This window comes from Xiphophorus couchianus, chromosome 24 (assembly GCF_001444195.1).
Source record: "Xiphophorus couchianus chromosome 24, X_couchianus-1.0, whole genome shotgun sequence".
NCBI classification, from domain to species: Eukaryota; Metazoa; Chordata; class Actinopteri; order Cyprinodontiformes; family Poeciliidae; genus Xiphophorus; species Xiphophorus couchianus.
Genome location: NC_040251.1, coordinates 8,927,820 through 8,947,195, shown reverse-complemented (window position 1 = coordinate 8,947,195; position 19,376 = coordinate 8,927,820). Strand labels below are relative to the sequence as shown.

Here is a 19,376-nt window from a genome sequence, read left to right as displayed (position 1 = left end):
GAGAAAAATACCAAATAAAACAAGCTAATTGTTCTTTATCTCTTGGTAAAAAGACTTCAGAAGAAATAACTCCATAGCTATTTTTGTAAGTTATACACATTAAATTACGATATTTTATTTCAGGAATTGCATGGATTTAGTTTGGTCAACTCTGTAGGTTTCTGAAAGCCTTGTTTATTTTTCTAGTTTTCATGCTAAACTAATGCTAACAACTGTAGCATCATAGTAGTCAGAGTTTGCAACATATAAATTAAATAGTTTTTAAAATTGTGGAATATGGACAGTAATATTCTTGTTGTTTTTTTAGAGATATCTGGATATCATTCTTATTTTTATTCTGTTCTGATAAAAGAAGTTAAATTATTATACGAAAACGGCTAACTTTACTCTGTCCAAGGATAAAAATACCTATGGGATGCATCGTCATTAACAACGCACAACTGTGGTAATTTGAAATATTTTTGAAGGGGTATCGGTGATATTTGTATGATAAATCTTATATATTTCAGAAAGATCTAAACTTTTACCAGTCTTAACGCTAACTAGTGAAAACAATTTCCTCCTATTTAAAAATCATACTCCAACAAAACCTGTAATAAAAAAAATCTTTCCGCAGCATTTTATCTGGCAGTTTCCAGCAGAGCAGCATTTTCAGAACATATTTATTTATATGCAGTGATTTAATCAGCTGGAAACTCAAGGAAATGGAAGAGTTGGTTAGGCTCACCGTTTTAACCAGGTCTCTGTTTTAATGTGGAAATGATGCATGCCTCCAAAAAACTAAAACTAAAATAAATTATAAATAAATAAATGAGATCTTGCATGCACAAAAGCTGCAAGTTTCAGAAATGAACAGTTAACAAAGGCCTTTAAAATGTGCTGTCATTAAATTCATACTATGGAATGTTTTCATATTTCTTTGTGTACCCAGGTAAGTAATAGTGTTTTCTATATAGATTCATTATATTTTCCTGCAGTCATAAAACATTACAGAAAGGTTGAAGCATCACACAAATACACAGACATTTAACACAACAAGAGGGCATTCACTACATGTATTTCTTTTTTAAATACCAGTAGGCAAAGTAGCCCATCCCACCCAGAGAGCCCATGAGAAACGAGGCCCCGAAGAAAGATGGCGGCTTCTTTTTTACCATTCGGAAGGCGTTGGGTAGGACTGCTGACAGGAGAGTCGTGTGGATGTCACCCAACACCTTTCGAAAAGCGTAGCGTTTTTGGACACGCACAAAAAAGGACTGCAGGTTTGGCCGGCTGCCGTCCTCCCAGTATTTCCTAGAAAGTCCCAAGAACTTGAGCCTGTGCAACAAGGCTCCAAGGCAGATATCCGCTAGCGTAAATTCAGGTCCACAAAGCCACAACTCACACTTTTGACCTGTGAGGTAAAACAGCAACAATAAGATCAACAGTTTTAGGTTGTTTTATGTTTTATTTTGAGTTATCACTTGAAAACTACCTTGATACTCTAGTTTTCTTTTCTCAAGCTCAGCCTCCACTTGGTCCAGAACCATGGCTAACTCCCCCAGGATTTTCTTCAAGTAGTTCACATTGTCATGGTCCAAGATTTTCGCCTGGAAATCATTAATTAGAGTTAATTAGTATGTTTTAAAATGTTTGTAGAATCGCTTTAATCAGTATAAAGCTCTATTTTGTGCACACACACAAAACATACACAAATTTTCCACATTTACTTAACTACTGTATGTTTTCTATAGTTCCCATAAAACTGATACATTTCAGTATGAGTCTTTTATGAATCGGCATTATTTGTGAATTTTTTCCCAAATGATTATAAAGATATTTTACTTACAGCAGGACCAAATTTGGTTCAAATCAAATTTGAAGTAGTAGTTACATTATTATAACAGATCAGACCAAAACACTGCAAAAACATAAAATCTTGCCAAGTATTTTTGTTTAGTTCTATGTGCAAATATAGTAGTACAAAAAAACTAACTCCCTCACAGCTTTTTAGTGATATATAGCAACTTATTTTAAGTCAGTAATTCCTTAATATTGATGAAAAATGCTAGTTAATCTGGCAGATTATTCACTTATAAGTAAATTATTACTTTTTCATCAATATTAAGGAATTATTGACTTAAAACAAACTCCTATATTTTTGCTGAAAAGTTACTTCTAAGTTAATTTATCTTATTTCAAACGTAGTAAAATATTTATACTAAAAAAAAACTTGGTAAGATTTTATGTTTTTGCAGTGAAACTCAACTGGAACATTTTTAGGGATGTGAATAATTTAATGTACTGCATTTAAGCTTCTCTTCATTCCTCCATTCAGGGGCTGAATGAATAAAACTAAATATAAACTGCATTTTATTGTATCTGCCATTGTGTTTTTATATGTGAATGTCTCTTTCTACTCTATTTTATAGATATAATAGTGTGAACTGCTTGTCAATTCTGTGTTTGCTGAAGACGGAGGCTAAAAATGACAGTAAACTCAACTGAAGAACACTTGGTTTGTTATAAACTCACCATTAGCTTTTTCTGCTTAGACAAATGAGGTTCTGTCAGCTGAGGTTCTTCATGGTCCAGTTTCATCAGCTCAGTCGCAGCATTAGCCAAGTGTCCTGAAGTTACACATATCAAGTGTTTTTGCATTATTTTATTGAATACAGGAGAAAGTTGTATCAAGTGGTAATATATAATGTCATTTAAAGTATTTTAAACATAAATAATCAGTGGAGATATTTGTTCTTATCCTGCTGGAGGTCCATGGGCAGGCCGTCCAGCAGGTGGCGGTACTTTTTTTTTCCCATTTGGAGGAAAAAAAGGCCCCCTTTCAAATATTCAGTAAATATTTAGTTATTTATTTTAAAAAAATAAAGTAACTAACCCACAAATACGCTCTAATTGCTGATAAACTAAATAAGTTATTTAGGGTTCCATATTTATGTTTCTGTCTGAATTTGGACATTTTTGTGTAAGTTTATCTAGTTCCATGTTATTTTGCCTAAAACCATCTCAGTGCTGCCCCTTTTGGTCAAATGGCGCCTAAGCAGTTAAATTCTCCTACAACTTTGTCAAAATCTAGCAAATTTTTTATATATATAAAAAGTCACCATAGGGTTTGGAAAGTCGCTAAATATAGCCACAAAGTATATAAGTAAGCAACAGTACTTCTATCGTCCCACCCTGTCCACTCATCCCACACTAGCCACGCCCCTTATTGTATCTTGGCTCCGCCCATTTTGGGAGGCGAGGTTTAGTTACAACTCAACATACTTTTATGACTGAAAAACAAATTGGGTAGCAATGAACATTAATCTTGTTTTACTTATTTAACAAGAAATAATATTAATAAATACATTTTATTTATATGGCGCTTTTCTAAAAACTCAGACACTTTACAAGAATCAAGCAAAGTTACAAACAGAGCAGCTAAGTAAATAAAAGAAGAAAAAAAAATACATAGCACTTAACATAAAAAACACACAATAAGTAGGGCTGGACTAGATGGCAGAAAAACTTAATCATGAGTGTTTCATATCAGTTGATGTTAATAATTATTTATTAGGTTTTTTGTTTTAAATATCTGAAATACTATCAAGCTGGTGGTGTGGCATTTCCTCTTTCATCCACAGTTTTCTTTCCAGTGTTTATTTTTTCTTTTCAAGCTGTTTTGAGACACGGTGGCAGAACCTGAAACTGCAAGTTACTCAACAGGTCGTTGCTAGGTAACCAAAGTTGGGGGGAGGGAACTTGAAACTGCTTGTTGCCCAGTAACTTGTTGCTAGGTAACCAAAGAGTGGGCGGTTCTGGATCAAAGTTCAGTGAATATGTACTGAATTTTTAATCATATATCTATTGCGACATATATTGTTAATGATTTATTGTCCGGCCATAGCCAAAAATAAAACAGCTTTAATTCATTAAAAGCTGTTTTGAAGTATCTTGAAAACTCTACAACCCAAACTTTCTCCTTTCCTCCTGTAAGAACCACAGAGTTATGCAGATTCATGCCTGGCGTCACTTACTACGTATTTCTGCGGTGGCATACTTTGGGATCATAGAGTCGGTGGTGAGCTCTGGATGGAGGATGCAGCCGTGCGTGTAAGCGTCCATGGGCAGGCCGTCCAGCAGGTGGCGGTACTGCTGCACGCGGTCGTAGAGAGGCGAGTCCGGGTCAGGAATCAGCTGAGCGACGGTCTCTGTAGGAGGGAGACACAAACGCAACAGGAAGGTAGCATTTCTGACATTCAATGGGTCCAAAGACAAATCGAGATATTTTACAAAACTCCTCAGCAACTGTTTGCAAAATTATCAAAATGTCTCTGCCGGAAAGAGAAAACAATTTTTACGAACTGCAAAAACGAAGCAAAAAACCCCACAAACATTTGGGGCTGGAACGATTAAATGAATTAATCATGATGAATCGATTATTGAAATACTCATCAACTAATTTAGCAATCAATTAGTAGTTGACTGGAGTATAAAGACTGTTAAAAAAGGCACAGTTTGTATTTAAGATTAAAAAAAATATATGTGTTTATAAATGTGTTCTACCGAAAACTCCTCCAGTTGTGGTTTTAGCGTCACTTGGGTATACATATATATATATATATATATGTATATATATATATATATATAAATTTATTGAAAATGTCACTATATCCTCACAGTATGTTATGAAACAGATAATCTGTGAAAAAGAATTACCTCCGCTACCTTCTCCCAGTGCTAACTAGAAAGTTAGTAGGTGGGCCTTAGTGCTGTCAATCACCCTCAGTGTAGTGGTGCTCATTTACACCTCCCCTTTGCTTTCTGCTATGGTGCAGCTAGCATACCCTGTCATAAATGGTAAGGCTAGTTAGCATAGCCACAGATTGCGGCAGGCAAACTGTTTTTCTGTAAAGGTAAGTTGTTTCTCCGCCAGTAGGATTAGCATTGACCAGCCTCCTGGGTCTGATTGGTTGTTTTTGACCAGGAGTGATGCGTCTCTTTACTGTTTTACTTCACAGTTTTAAGAAATCTGAAAAAATAACTATATATTTTTAGGAAATTTACATACTACAACTTTAAAGTTTGGAGACCGTATCCTGTGGTTTGATGAAGCAAAAACTGAAATGTTTCACTTTAATAAAATTTTGATGAAAAGTTGGAAAGTTTAAGCCAGAGAACACCATCAAACCTGTGAGGAGCGACAGTGATCTGCAGCTGAAATGCAGCGTTGACCGTTAATGAGTGAACAGCAGCGTTGTTTATCACAGCTAGCCACTTTCAGGGATAGCATCTCTGACCCAACAGAAACGATCAGACAGCTGCTTTCAGCTGGAGAAGCTCCCAAAAGGGGGAGCAGAGCTGCACTTGGCAACGCACCAGAACGCTGAGTAATCAGTCTGTAGATGTGCAGACCATACAGTGGTCCTGAAGGTCTGCTTCTGCACTGTCATGCAAATGTTACAACAGTAGAACAAAGAACTTCCCAACCGTGTTATACATAAGATAGAGGAGGCTAAACTTTAGTTTTTGTTTTTTACCATTTGGCTAAAATGTTTTTGCATCCTCAGCATCTGTGTTTCCATCGACTGTATCATTTCATAGATATAGAAAATAATAAAAAAGACTGTTAAAAACCAAGTTAACATAAATACTAATTTATTGGATCACATCACAAATGTAAGAGAGGAGGGTGTAAAAATAAGTTCATACTTCAAGTTCATAAATCACAATTTGAAAACTACTTTTTCTATTTTATCAAGTTATTCTTGTCTTGTTAAATTTTGTTAGACGATTTGAAATGTTTAAAGGTGATTAGAGAAAAAAAACTGAAGAAAGATGTAAGTGGGGAAATACTTCTCACAGCACTGTATGTGCAACATAGTTTAAATGATAAAAGAGATTATATATTTATTTTCTCTGAAGAACCTGAGGCCAGCTGCAGCTCTCATTAGGGATCTGAATGCGGAGAAAAAAACACGCCTGAAAGTCATATAACCCAGACTGAATTCTGGGTGAAAGCTTTTCCAGCAGGATGTCTGGTTTTACAACATTAAGGTTTTTTTTCTTTTCAATACTTTATAGATTACATAAAGACATCCATATCTCTGGTTTTGCTGTAAATGCTGGGGTTGTGCAGAATTTGTTTAAAATGTAAGAGTCTGGAAGGGAAAGAGGTTTCAGCTGCTGCGTTTTGTTTCAGAGGAAGCAGAAAGTCTGGTCATCTGCTGCTTTCAATAGAGACCATCTGTGTTACATAACGTCTCAGCTGAGAATATTAAACCAACACTGGAGTTACTGTGCATCACTATACATGAACTCCTGTGTGTTTTGTTGCAGTAAGTAGTGTGATTTTTATAGTAACAATATCTCTAAATCATCCAAAAAGTAAGGAGTCTTATGAAAAGAAAAGAAAAAAAAAGTAAAAAGTTTAATTGTTTTACGTTTTGTTGCTGTTCTTAATGCACAAAATTCACATTTTGCACTTTTTTGTACTTCCATTTGGATTTCTACTGCTTCTAAAAAGACAATCAGGAGGTTGGAAAACCCACCCAGTCTGGGGTTTTTTTTGGCAATAACTTCATGTTTTTTCGATGTCTGAAAAATTTGCCGCTTCAAAAACCTCCGGAATGTAACAACACAAATCAGCAGCTACTGCCCGTTACCTAGCAACCCCAGCGGTGCTCTGCCGTTAGCTTGCAACCCTTGAGCTCAGCAACCCATGCTGTTTGGTCGGCTGGTTTTATTGCTGTGTGCGTTATACAATGGCTGCTGGAAGGCAGGTGTTTTGTTGTTGACTTGCCATCCAGAAACCTATTGCTGCATTTGATTATTTAAGGATCTCCATTAGTCTTCACCATAGCAGAGATTATTCTTTGTGATGTCCAACATTACATAAAATGACATAAAGGTATTCCTCAAAACATAAACAAAATTAAATAAAACAATTCAAATGAACTGCTTCAATATCTTACAAACATTGTGAATAGATGTAACAAAATACCTTACCACGCTAACTATTTCAGCCATTTTAACACTTTCATACATAAATTATGATCCTTTGTGTCAGGATATTTTCCTTTTTTTTCTTTTTAGGTAATCCATTGTAATTTTCTCCAAATACAAAGGTGTTATTTGAAAAATACGTTAGTATTATTGTTCTTTAGGGGTTATCTGATGTCACAATATTTTTTTACCTGCAAGAGTCGTCTACAGTAGAAGGAGGGACCGGGTCGGTTGGCATGCTTTTTTGTCTGTTGGACATTTAACAAAAATAATTTCTTGCATTTGCAGCTGATGGCCAGTAGTTGATGGTGTATTTTATGATGCATTAGTGTCCACTTCAGTGGTCTGTGTACATTTATAACATAAAAATCCACAGGAAGCACAAGAAAATAGCTTTTAGATAGCTGTACACTGTAGTGACCACTATGCATGAAAGGGTTAAAATCTAATTAAAAACAAAAATGCAGGAGTCTTCGCTTCTGCTTTTCAAAGATGTACGGTTGTATAATTGCGCAACTGTTTGCAGCCATTTTGAGTTAGGCAGAGTGGCCAGCAGCAACCTATTTGGATTTAAAGTGACAAGAGGTCTTAAAACAGCTCCTATATAAAAATGATTTTGTGCAGAAAATATAAGACTTGTCCTAACCTGTTCAAGGCAGCATAACAGGTCACCTTTAATAAAAACAATATCTTTCTTCAACACCATTTAGACAAGGGTAATGAATGGTAAATACCCCATATCTTCTGTATAAGTAGCTGTTGCTGCTTTTCACCTTCAGTACTTGTTTATTTTAGTCTCAATGCTTCAAGATACAAAAATTAATTAATTTTCAAAACCACTTCCAGATTCCTCTCTGGGAAACATTCCAGTTTTTTTCCTAATCTAATAATCCAAGATGGTTTTGGTGACATTGGAGCAAAGACGCAGCAGTGACTTCATGCTGACACTCCATATAAGGACGACAGGCGGCCTTGGAATGTCTTCCAGTTGTCCCTGCTAGTCCAAATGAACAAGGTATGGACAGAACCAGCAGCTGCACTGAAACCATGCACAAACTTCCTGCTGTTTTACTGAAGGTTTTCCAGCTTCTGGGAATCCTTTGATAAAAAAACAACAGCAACAAATGCACAGTCATTATTGTTTCTAATGCAAATGATCAGACAGTTAGCTTTTATTAATTAGTTATTAGTATTTTAGGTCTAGTTTCCACTGCAAATATCTTAGTACACTTGAAATAAGGCAAACCTATTTACAAGTAATTTTTTTAACAAGATAGAGGAGCTGGTTTTGAGTAAAGAATTTTTAAACATTAATGAAAAAGTACTAATTCCACTGGCAGATTATTTTTCTTATAAAAAACACAAACATTTACAAAGTATTTTAAAAAAAAAAGCAAACAATGAACGTAGTCATTACTGGTTCTTAATGCTTTTTTCTTATCTGGTGATAAATTGCTTCTCCTGTTTAGTTAATGTCATAGTTGGCTAACACAGACAAGCCCCAAATGATTCATTTTCATATTGCAAAGAAAAAAATGTATTAAAAGATAGCAATTGTAATTTGAGAGGATCAGAGATAAAAAAATATATATACATAAACAAAAAGTAAGAACTAAACAAATCTGTGGAGCAGTTTGTCTATAGAAACCAAAGAAAGTGGAAAATAAGAAAATATAATTTTCCATATTATCATTACAAAGATAATATATGTTTGTTATTTGTTACATACATTGTTTGTTTTGTGTTTAAATATGTATTTATCTAAATAGATGATTGATGCTTCGTTGCTTATGCGTTGACTATATAACTCACAAACGTTTTTGTTTCCATTTCGTGAAGAAGGAAGTTGCGTTTTTGTTCAGAGGTTTTCATGTCATTTTCTTTTATAGTTCTTGATGCGGTGCCCCCACAGGCGAGGAGGGGAACAGGTTGCTCGAAATGTTTGATTCATTTGCCAGATTTCAGTGTGAAAGAGAACCAAACAAAATGAAAATGCAATAGATGTTTTAATTTTAATCCCTAATCTAACAGAGTCTACCGGACTATAACTGTGAAAACACCATAAGTCCTTTTAACTATCATCGTCAAGGTGCTAATAAGTTTAGATGTGCAAAGGGCGCTTTGCACATCTTGTAAATAGATAATATTTAAAGTTTTTCTGTTTTGTAGAGGAGTGATTACTGGAAGGTAAAAAGAAAAATCAGATATCAGAGCGCCAGAAGAGCTGAATCTATCAGCGCTATGGAAATAAAAAAATATCTACGTGTCTTTTCCAGCAGCCAATAAACACGTTCTCTACGGTTAGATTCTAAACGTAGAGAACGTGTTTATTTATTTCAGATATTTAAAATGGCTTCTACTTCCAGTGTTAAATATTCATTAGAATTTAAAGTTTATTGATCCTGTATTATTATATTACTTGAAAATGTTCTCAAAACAACAATACTATCGTTTATCGCAATAACGTCTATGGCAGGCCTAGTACAATCCCTGTGCCATACCTCCCACAAAGTTTTTCTCCATGTAGTCTATAATCTGGTTGTAGTCGCTGATGATGGTGTCTCCGTGGAGGAATACAGGAACCTCCTCCCCCAGGTTCAGTCTCATGAACCAGGGCTCTTTGTGCTCCTGCAGCGGCAAACTTACATCCCTCTCATCACACACCAGACCCTTCTCATGGATCACTAGACGTACCTGAAATTACACAGACATACGTGGCTTAGCTCCAAACAAACAGGATGTCAGTGTAGATGAATCACAACATATGGGTGCTTGTTTGTTTTAGACACACTGCAATGTGACATTATGCACCAAAGAGCTGCTCGCCGACAACGACTACTATTGGTTTTAGCTGTCAAGTTGTGACATAACTCGCTAAATCTTAAATTAATGCCTGATATATAAAAGAAAAGGTACGCAGTGATGCTAATTGTCAACTTTACATAACTAGTTAACAAGGTCAGGAAAACGTTTCAATTAAGAAAAAAACTGCGATAGAGAGGGAAGTAGATCAGTTCTGCTAGCTTGACTTTGAAAACCTTAATATAGATGTGCTGTGGAATTTGGTGTCTTTCAGTTCAGTTAACAAAAATTCAATGTCAAGTTGCAGTTTTATACTGCTAAGGTGTCCCATAAGGATGCATACAAATAACAAGGTTACTGTTGCAAGAAGAGCTTGTTATGTAATGATAGATTAGTCACTTTCTGCTAATGATGCCAAGATGTTCAAATGCTTGGAAGGCAAAATATGAGCTCCGGCTCAGTGTTGTGCAGCGAGAGGTAGCACTGTCTCTGGTGAGAAAATACAATGGTGTCAGACTTTCTTATTCAGTTCGATTTTTTTTTATTAAAACAGATTGGGAACAAATTAATAATTATTGTTTTTTTTTTTTTTTTTAGAAAAACATAATTAAATGAGAAAAAACTCAACAAGATCAAATGCGAGGTGATAAGTTGACAATTTTTTGGCTTTAAAACTACAGAAAATTTACCCGAAACAGATCTGGGTCTTTCGCAGCTTTTTTTTTCTGTTTTTTTTTTTTTTTTTACATTCAACATTTTCATGTCCAAAAGCCATCAGCCAGAAGACATTTTGGACCGAGTTCAAGTGACAATTTGTACCTGCTTTTGAGGACGTGAAAGTGTCTTACTCACTTTCTCAGTCAATGACTAAGTACAATATTCCTGATTTACTCAAACCTACTACGAAAGAAGAGGTTTTAATGTTGTCATAGTATGTAGAAAAGAAGGAAAAAACAATTTATCCATGAGTTGGCAGTTAAACATGGCGGGAACAGATTACAAACTGCTGACATGTTCAGTTAAAACTGTAATATTCTGTTTAAATCAACTTTTCATTCTATTGCAATTGAAGAACTCATTTTTAACTAAACATAATATTAATATCAAACCAAACACTTCCAGTTATGCATATAATATTTAAAATATTTAGTTTGGGCTCCTTAAGAGTAAATATAACAGACCTGCAGGAGGTTTTTCAGAGTTATTGTTGCTTTATTGTTGTTATAAAATGTCATATTTTGCAGAAAATAGAGTATTTTTGGTCCAGTTTTCACTTTTAAATGTCTTAGTACACTTGAAATAAGACAAAACTGATTTACAAGTAATGTTTAAGCAAGATAGAGGAGCTTTTTAAATAAATAATTCCTTAAAATATAAAAGTAGTATCTCCTCTGGCATATTATTTCACTTTTAACAAAATATTATACTTATAAGAAGTGAAATAATCTGGAAGGGAAACTTTAACTTTTTAAATCAACATTAAGAAATTATTGACTTAAATCAATCTCCTATATCTTGCTGAAAATTTACTTGTAAGTTATTTTTGTTTTATTTTAAGTTTTAAGTTATTTGCACCAGAAACTAGATGAAAAATACTTGGTTAGATTTTTATGTTTTGCAGTGTTTTAGGTGAAGAAAACCTTCAAAGCAGATTCATGCATGAGACAGTTTGGTGCCAGCCACATTTCTAATAGGAGACACAGATGGCTGACACAAATTATGAATTTTGAGAACATCTGTCCTTTTTTTCAGAAGTCTGCTTATTAGATTTAAAAATCAATTTCAGATTAACTCCTTTACAGCTTCACGCGCTGAAATGAAGTAAGACAATTATCTTCTGCAGAAATCTTTGTTTTAAAGCAAACTTTTTAAGCGAGGTCAGGTAGTTGGGTAAATCTGTAATCTGATGACTCTGCACAATAATATAAAAACAATAGAAATAGTGAAGCAGCAAAAATTGCAGAACTTATATTTCCATCTGCAATGACCTTTAACATCATGACACTAAAAAATAAAAGCAGAAACTAACTTTTACATGATTGATCTGAGGGACACTGGCATGTGAAACAGCTGAGTCTGACAGTCTCACTGCTGGAGATGTAAATCTCTGACCTGCAGATCCTGATCTTACCGGAGCGCGATCGATCTCTGCAGCTGCAGGCTGTTAAAAGTGCCGTTATCAAGCTGCATCCATCTCTGACATTTTTATATGTGTTGTGTTCGCAGTTAGATGAAAATGTGACATTATATTCATATATTAAAGCACAGGAGAAGAGATGGAAGCATCATGAATGCAGAAAACACAACAGATCCTCATTATTCAGGAGTTTCCTGAAGCGGCTGTCAAACGTGGGGAAAGACGGAGTGTTAGGGCCACACTCAGAAAATAAAAATGATAAAATTATGAGAATAACGTCATGATAGTACGAGGATAAAGTCGTATGAGAATAAAGTTATAGTATTACAAAAATAAAGTCATAATATTACTTTATTCTTGTTATATTATGATTTTAATTTGGTAATATTATAACTTTATTGTCATTATTTCAACTTTTTTCTCGTACGACTTAATTCTCATAACTTTATGACTTTATTCTTGTTAATATGATTTATTTTCAAAATATTATAACTTTTTTGTCACATTATTTCAGCTGTATTCTCCTACAACTTTATTCTTGTAAATTATGACTTTTCTGAAAATATTAAGATTTTATTCCCATTTTATTTCAACTTTTTTATTACCATAACATTATGACTTTATTCTTTTTATTCTGATTTTATTCTCAAAATATTGTGACGGTTTTGTCACATAATTTCAACTTTATTCTCGTAAAATTATGACTATTTTTGTAATATTGTGACTTTATTCTCATGATATTTAAACTTTTTTCTTGTAATGTTATAAGTTCATTTTTTGTAAAACTACGACTCTTATAGTATTTCAACTTTATTCTCATATTATGTCAACTTTATTTTTGTAGATTATGACTTTTTTCTGAACATACTATGATTTTATTCTGATCTTATATCACCTTTATTCTCATATGACTTCACTTCTGAAATATCACGTCTTTATTCTCATAATTTTATTTATGTTTATTTCTTAGTATGGCCCTATGATAAGCCACCGTAAATAATACGCCATATTTTTGTTTCTTGGGTGAACAACAAATCATTTCTGCAGGCCGGTGTGTTTTTATTTTTCACGGAGCCGCAGAAGAAGCCAGTCTGTGTTTACACATGATCTGAGAGCCACTCCAGCTCCAAGATTGAAGCGATAATCATGACAGCGAGCTTTATGTTTACCCTCCACTGAGTGACGAGCGTTTCAGTCAGCAGCTCAGACCAGAGTCGATCAGATCAGAGCCTGAGAATCAGCTGTTCGGCTGCAGAGCAGAGAAATGCAAACTGTCCCACCAACTCAGGAGATTACTGAATCTGTTTGGTCCAGCGGTGAATAACAAGCAGTGACGATAAGTCCCATTAATTCTCATAACATCGCAATTACAGGAAGCAGAAATATATAGCAATAAAAACTCAGGCTAAAGGTTCTTAGGTGAAATCGCAGAGTAAGCATTATGCATTATTAATCAGTATTACACTTATTTAAGCTCCCAGAACCTAATGATCCCATTTAGATGTCATTTTGTCCACATGCAGACCAGAGATGAGTTTCTTAATTAGGACTGAAAATAACGATCGTCTTAGTTAACAATTATTGTAACCATTAATCAAATTTAAATTTAAAAATTTGCATTCAACTGGAAGTAATATATAATATATTTAATTAATTTATTTATTTTCCTTTCTCTATCACAGTGTTTCTTTTTTCGTTTTGTTTTGTTTTTTCACCTCTTCTGACTTCTGCTTAATCTGCAAAATTGGCACATTTTGCAGATTCGTTTAGATTTTTTTATACAACAGTAGAAATACAATAAAATAATTCAATGTTTTTTGTTTGTTAGTTTTTTAAACAAGAAAATAAACATTTCATTGCCTAAAATGCAACAACAGCATTCAGCATTCGTAGTGAACATTTGTAGCAGCTCAAAAAATATTCTAACATTTTTGAATTAACTCCACATAATTTTGGATTATCCAAATAATAAATATGTAGCAAAAACTGCTTTATAACAGTTTTTTGAAAGTGGGTGAAATTAAAATACAGCACTTGAGGAGTTTTGGGTAGAACATATTTACAAGCAAATGTGTTTTATCTTAAATGCAAAATGTGCATATTTCTACAGTTTTGGCTTAATTACAGCTCTGAATGTGCTGTTCTTTGAGAAAATGGCCTTTTTTTTTTACTATTACTTCAACAATTGGTTCACTGCGATTAAACCAATTAAACATTTCAGCCCAAATGGGAATTATTTTATTACATCTGCAAAAAGATTTAATGCTTAATGGATTCAGTACATCACTGGAGTTATTTGTCACCTTCTAGATGTGCTAGTTTTTTCCAAACTGGATTACTTGTGCTGCCACTAGTCTGCATGGAGAAAACAACCTGAAGTTTGATGTGATGTAGTGCTGCCCTTCCCCCACCTGTTGCTGTGAACTGCCACTCAAATGGCTCATGGAACACAACTAAACATTTTCTTTTCCCTGTAAGAAAGTTAACTTTGGCTGTTTGGAAACATTTTTGGTTGCTAAAAACATGAACAGTTACGGTGTGGAAACCAATGGAAAACCACAAATCTCTCTTTATGGAATAACGCAGTTAAGAACAGCAAAAACGTATAATATTCTGCACCATTTAAAAACAACAACAAATACTCTTTCTGCCAAAATCATGAAAACAGTTTTCCCAAGAGAGCAATCCAAATCAAGAAGCTTATTTTATTTTTATCTAGCAAATATTTAACACCGTAAAAGGCCCTAAATGATTTGCGTTTGTTATTGAATGGATCATTAGATTTATTCATTATCAAAGTAGTTGCTGGTTATTTCTAGGCCAGCTGACGTGAGCAATAATCCCTCATAAAGTACTGAAGGACCTCTGACATAAACGCATAATCCACGTGTGAAGATCAGGTTCAGATTGAGGACAGGAATCCCAAAACGATGGAGCAGAGGGTCCAACTTCACCAAACGTGATGAGCAGATCTACATTTTGTTACATTATAAAGCATCAGGATTCAAGAAAACTCAATCCCACAGGTACAATAATGAAACGTATTAGTGGATTATAATTTTTCTTAACAATAAATTGATCATTTCATATTAACTTTACTTTGTTAAATTCACAGCATTACAAAAAAGAAAACAAAATAAAATGCTATTCTGCTGGACCAGTTGATTAGGAACCATTGTTGACGCATTTAGATGTTTGAAAGCTACATTTCACATATACCAGTGTTTTCACACACAAATATAACTCCAGTCTTCTTAAGATTTTAATACCCCAAGCACATTCTTGGCACATTTTCTGCTTTTATTAATAACAGTGCACCGCTATGCAGATGATACTCTACTTTATTCACAAGGCTCTGAATGGCTTTCCAGCTACTTTCGGTCAACCCCACTGCTTAATATTGGTTCTGAAAGTGAATAAAACTGAATGAATTATATTTTCTAGAAATCTCTCCCATATTTTGATTAATATAGATTTTTTATAAACTAGGCAGGAAACCTTATTAGTTCTACAAGTGCTCAGGTATTGGGATGGATGAAAGCCTGGCTTTCAAAATGGATGTTGAGCATTTGGTAAAGAGGCTAAATGCTAAACTGAGCTTTTTTTTTTTTAAAATAAAGGTTTAATTCATAAATAAAGGCTACATTTTTAATGTTCTTAACTGTGGATACATTATTTATAAAAGCCTTTTATAAATGCAGCCATTTTAGAACCAATTCGTTGTACAGAATGAATTACTATTTACTTGACATTGTTTGTCATGTCCACTCATTGAAGATGTTTATTTCTGTATTCCTGGAGTTCACGTCTTTTTTTAGTACCAAAACTTTTAATCTTTTTGGGGTTACTGTGCTTTTTCTGGGAGAGTTTGAAGCTTTTTTTAAAAAACTTCTGGACCTGAAACAGTGAAACAGGATCTTGCTCTGTATTTTATTGAGTCTCACCTGTTTTATTTTTGCTTATGTATTTTATGTTGGGCAGGTCTCCTTAAAACACATTTGTTAATCTCAAGAGACTTTCTGGTTAAATAAATGTACAGTAAATAAAACAAATAGCTAAATGGACACAATGAAAATATTGCAAACAACCAAAATTTAATCCCTACTTAATGTGTAGAACAGGGTGTCAAAATCATTTTGATTTCAGGTCACATCAGGATCATGAACGTTATCAAAGGGCAGAATGTATTACTAAAACTAATTTCTCTGCGATTCATTAGTACTTCTTAAAATTTTAACATTTTACGTTGATGTAATTTGTTCCTACAATAATGAAAACAGATTTGACTTGACTAAAAAAATTCTATTCCAGCACACAATACATCTTAAAGTTCAATTTGACACTCTAGAGTCTGGAGGGCCACATAAATAGTTACTGCGGGCCAGATTTGGCCCATGGACCTTGAGTTTGACACCAGATTTGAAGAACATCACATCCTCCAGAAACTCAGCTGATTCTGATAAAAAATTTTGCAAACTGTTGGATTTTTTCCAAACATCATTAGATGTGTTTCCATTACAAATGTACACAAGACTTTCTGAATATTTCATTGATGTTGACAAAAACACAATTTCACAAATGCAGTGTTTACATTAAATGATTAATGCACTTAAATTCACACATGAACAAATGAGTTTGCTGCAAAAACATCCTCCAACTACTTCCTGTCTCCTTCTTCGTGGTTTCCGCCAGTGGCAACATCCGGTTGTTGATCATGTGACTTTTTTGATGCGGAAACCAATTTCACATGTTCTAGCTCTAAAACTTTTTATCGAAAAACGAGATTTTGTTTTTGAAGTTGGGGTGTTCCACAAAGCGAATCTATTTTTGAAATGTCAAATTTTGTATTTATATAGTCAATGGAAACGCATTTATTGTTCTCATTTTCATAAAAGCAATTCAGCGTCCTGTAGACAAACGTTTCCTCTGAAGGTAATACAGCGGTATTTATACAGCGAATAAATATTGCTTTATGTGTGATGTTGTTGAAAAGGCCAGTTTTGGAGGCTTCATTGCTGTTGTTATGTATGTATTATATGTAACCGACTGGCTTAAATGCTGGTTTTAATGACACAGGCTCATTCAAGGAAGTTCACTAATAATTTATTACCTGTGGTGATCAAAAGGTGGGCTCGAATAAGGCATAAAAACAGCACCATATGGTCTGCTTCACAGGGAAAAGGCCTTTAACTCTGCACAACATTTGCATCAACTAAAACAGAGAAACATTCTGCTATCATCATGCATGACAGATGACACGTTTGTGTCTGCTGCATGTCGAGGAAATGAACATCCCGCTGCGACGGTACTGTGTTGCACACACAGGAGGAGGTAAACAAGCCCAGATGCAGACATGCTTCGGTCATATATAGCAAACAAACATCATGCACAGAGACATGAAGCCATCTCCATTTTCATTTTCTGCTCCAGGTCTTACCTTCTGTGAGGCGAAAGACTGCGTCCAGTGGTACAAAACCAGCCTGTCTTTGTTGAAGGGTTTGGACTCCGCCGTGGGCTCCTCGCTCTCCTCTCCGTCCGCCACTTTGCCGTCCTCATCCATGGCTGAGATGGGCCACCAGCTACAGTTGGTGGGGGTAACATGGTTGGAAGACGCCATGACAGAGCGTTTTGTGCGTGTGGAGGAGAGGAGCGGAGCGAGGAGGGACGGAGGGGATGGATGCACGCAGAGGGAGGAGAGAAAGAGAGAGAGAGAGGTAGAGGTGGAAGGGGTGGGGGAGGGAGAATGTCAGCAGCTCGAGCGCAGCATCACCTGAGCACGCGGCGCCAGCATCAGTCAGCTCCGGTGCTGAAATCCGCCTCACCTCCCGCTACAAACCCGCACAGACTAATCCGTATGCAAACTGCCTCTCAGTAATAGTATGCTGCTGCTGCTGATGATGATGATGATGAGGAGGAGGAGGATGCTGCTGCTGCACGCGGATAAATCAGAAGGACCGTATTACATCACGCAATGAGGCACGCACAAACATGCGCGGTGCAGACGCGCGAAGGGAGCAGTCGGGGGAAGGTCATGCGGCTCCTGTAAGGACGTGGAGAATAAACCCAGCGAAACCTTTTATATTGAAGCAGATGGACCAACAGCAGAAGCATCCACATGTTTCATTTCATACTTTTATGTGTTTGTACTGGGATTTTAAATTAAACACGAGCACAAAGACTGTGAGGTAGAAGGAAAATTATATAGTTTGAAAATCAATCAGTGAAGTTAATAGCATTTATCAGCAACACGTGATAATAAACATATTATACAGTCACATTGAAGGTAGATTAACTTCAAAATGAAAGTCAAGACAAGGAAATTGTTTTGGTTTTAACTCAGAAATTAAAGTTCATGACGTTGATATAACAATGTTATTTGTTTTTTTTTCATTAATCGTGAATTTTAACTTAATGCTGAAATTTAAACCAAATAATTATTTCACAATATGCAAGAAAGAAATTGCTCTCACCTAGTTAAAGAGCACACATTTTTCTTATTTCCACTCACACTATTAAGTTAAAATAGCTACTTATTTTACTGTAGGATAATTTAATTCTTGTTTCATATTGCATGAACAAAATTTCTGATCCAATAATGAATTCATTAAACATCTCGATTAATTCAGCTCAGAAACATTTAGTGTGAGCAGGACATTATCCTCAAGCTTTGCTAACTGACAGCTGCATTAAAATAATTTTTTTTCTTAGTAAAACACAAGAGTCAGATCAATGTAATGCCGCTAAGCATTCTGGGAAATAGTTCCCACTTCTGTCTTTTTCTTCTTTCAGTTTTTTAAGTGTTAACCTAAAAACTCTCCAACTCTTGACAAAATGATTAAAAAGTTAACACGACTTACTGCTGTAAGTTTATCTTTCACAAACTCACACATTTAGGTTCAAAATATAAAACTTTATACATTTACTTGACTTAAACAGTAGAAGAGACACAACTAAATGCAGCTCAAATGTTTTACAGTGTAACCATTGTGAAAACCAGTAACATTACATTTTGTCAAGTTAAAATCATCAATAAACATCAAATATAAAATATGTTGGTTATCTCCCGTTTGTTATGGTTCAAAAGTAACTGGGATTTTTGCACCAGTTTAGTAATTGTTGTTCCCACCTCTCTCCAAATCTGAATTTCTTTCTGATTTTCCAGGTCAAAGTGACCCAGCACATTCGACACAGTACATTTCCTTTTTATAAAAACATGCCTTAGTGCAAAACAACCACATAACATAAATATTGATTATTAACATAACTTATTCCTTAGTAAATCTTTTTTTCTTTAAACTGCAACTACAGTTCATTGTTTTTTCTTCAGAACTTTTTAACTTACCTAAATGCTCTGAACGCTACGAAAGGTTTTCACCACAATCATTGCTGTTGTCTGTCAACACACAGCTGTTAATTAATAAGAAATTACTGATAATTAGTTCCCTAAATGTCT

The 19,376-nt window shown here is 34.8% G+C and overlaps 1 protein-coding gene across 2 annotated transcripts; it reads right to left on the bottom strand.

Moving 5' to 3' along the window:
- Nucleotides 1-1,041: 1,041 nt before the first annotated feature.
- On the bottom strand, nt 1,042-17,895 carry gdap1l1 (ganglioside induced differentiation associated protein 1-like 1). Of its 2 annotated transcripts, XM_028010185.1 has the most exons (7): nt 17,694-17,894; nt 17,361-17,502; nt 9,486-9,678; nt 4,017-4,190; nt 2,515-2,609; nt 1,475-1,589; nt 1,042-1,393 (listed from the first exon to the last, which is right to left on the bottom strand). In XM_028010185.1, the coding sequence occupies exons 2-7, from the start codon at nt 17,481-17,483 to the stop codon at nt 1,050-1,052; spliced, it is 1,044 nt and encodes a 347-aa protein (XP_027865986.1). In that variant the 5' UTR covers nt 17,484-17,502; nt 17,694-17,894; the 3' UTR covers nt 1,042-1,049. The 2 variants fall into 2 exon arrangements, with proteins under 2 accessions (XP_027865986.1, XP_027865985.1); XM_028010184.1 differs by having other exon boundaries at nt 17,361-17,895.
- Nucleotides 17,896-19,376: the final 1,481 nt, after the last annotated feature.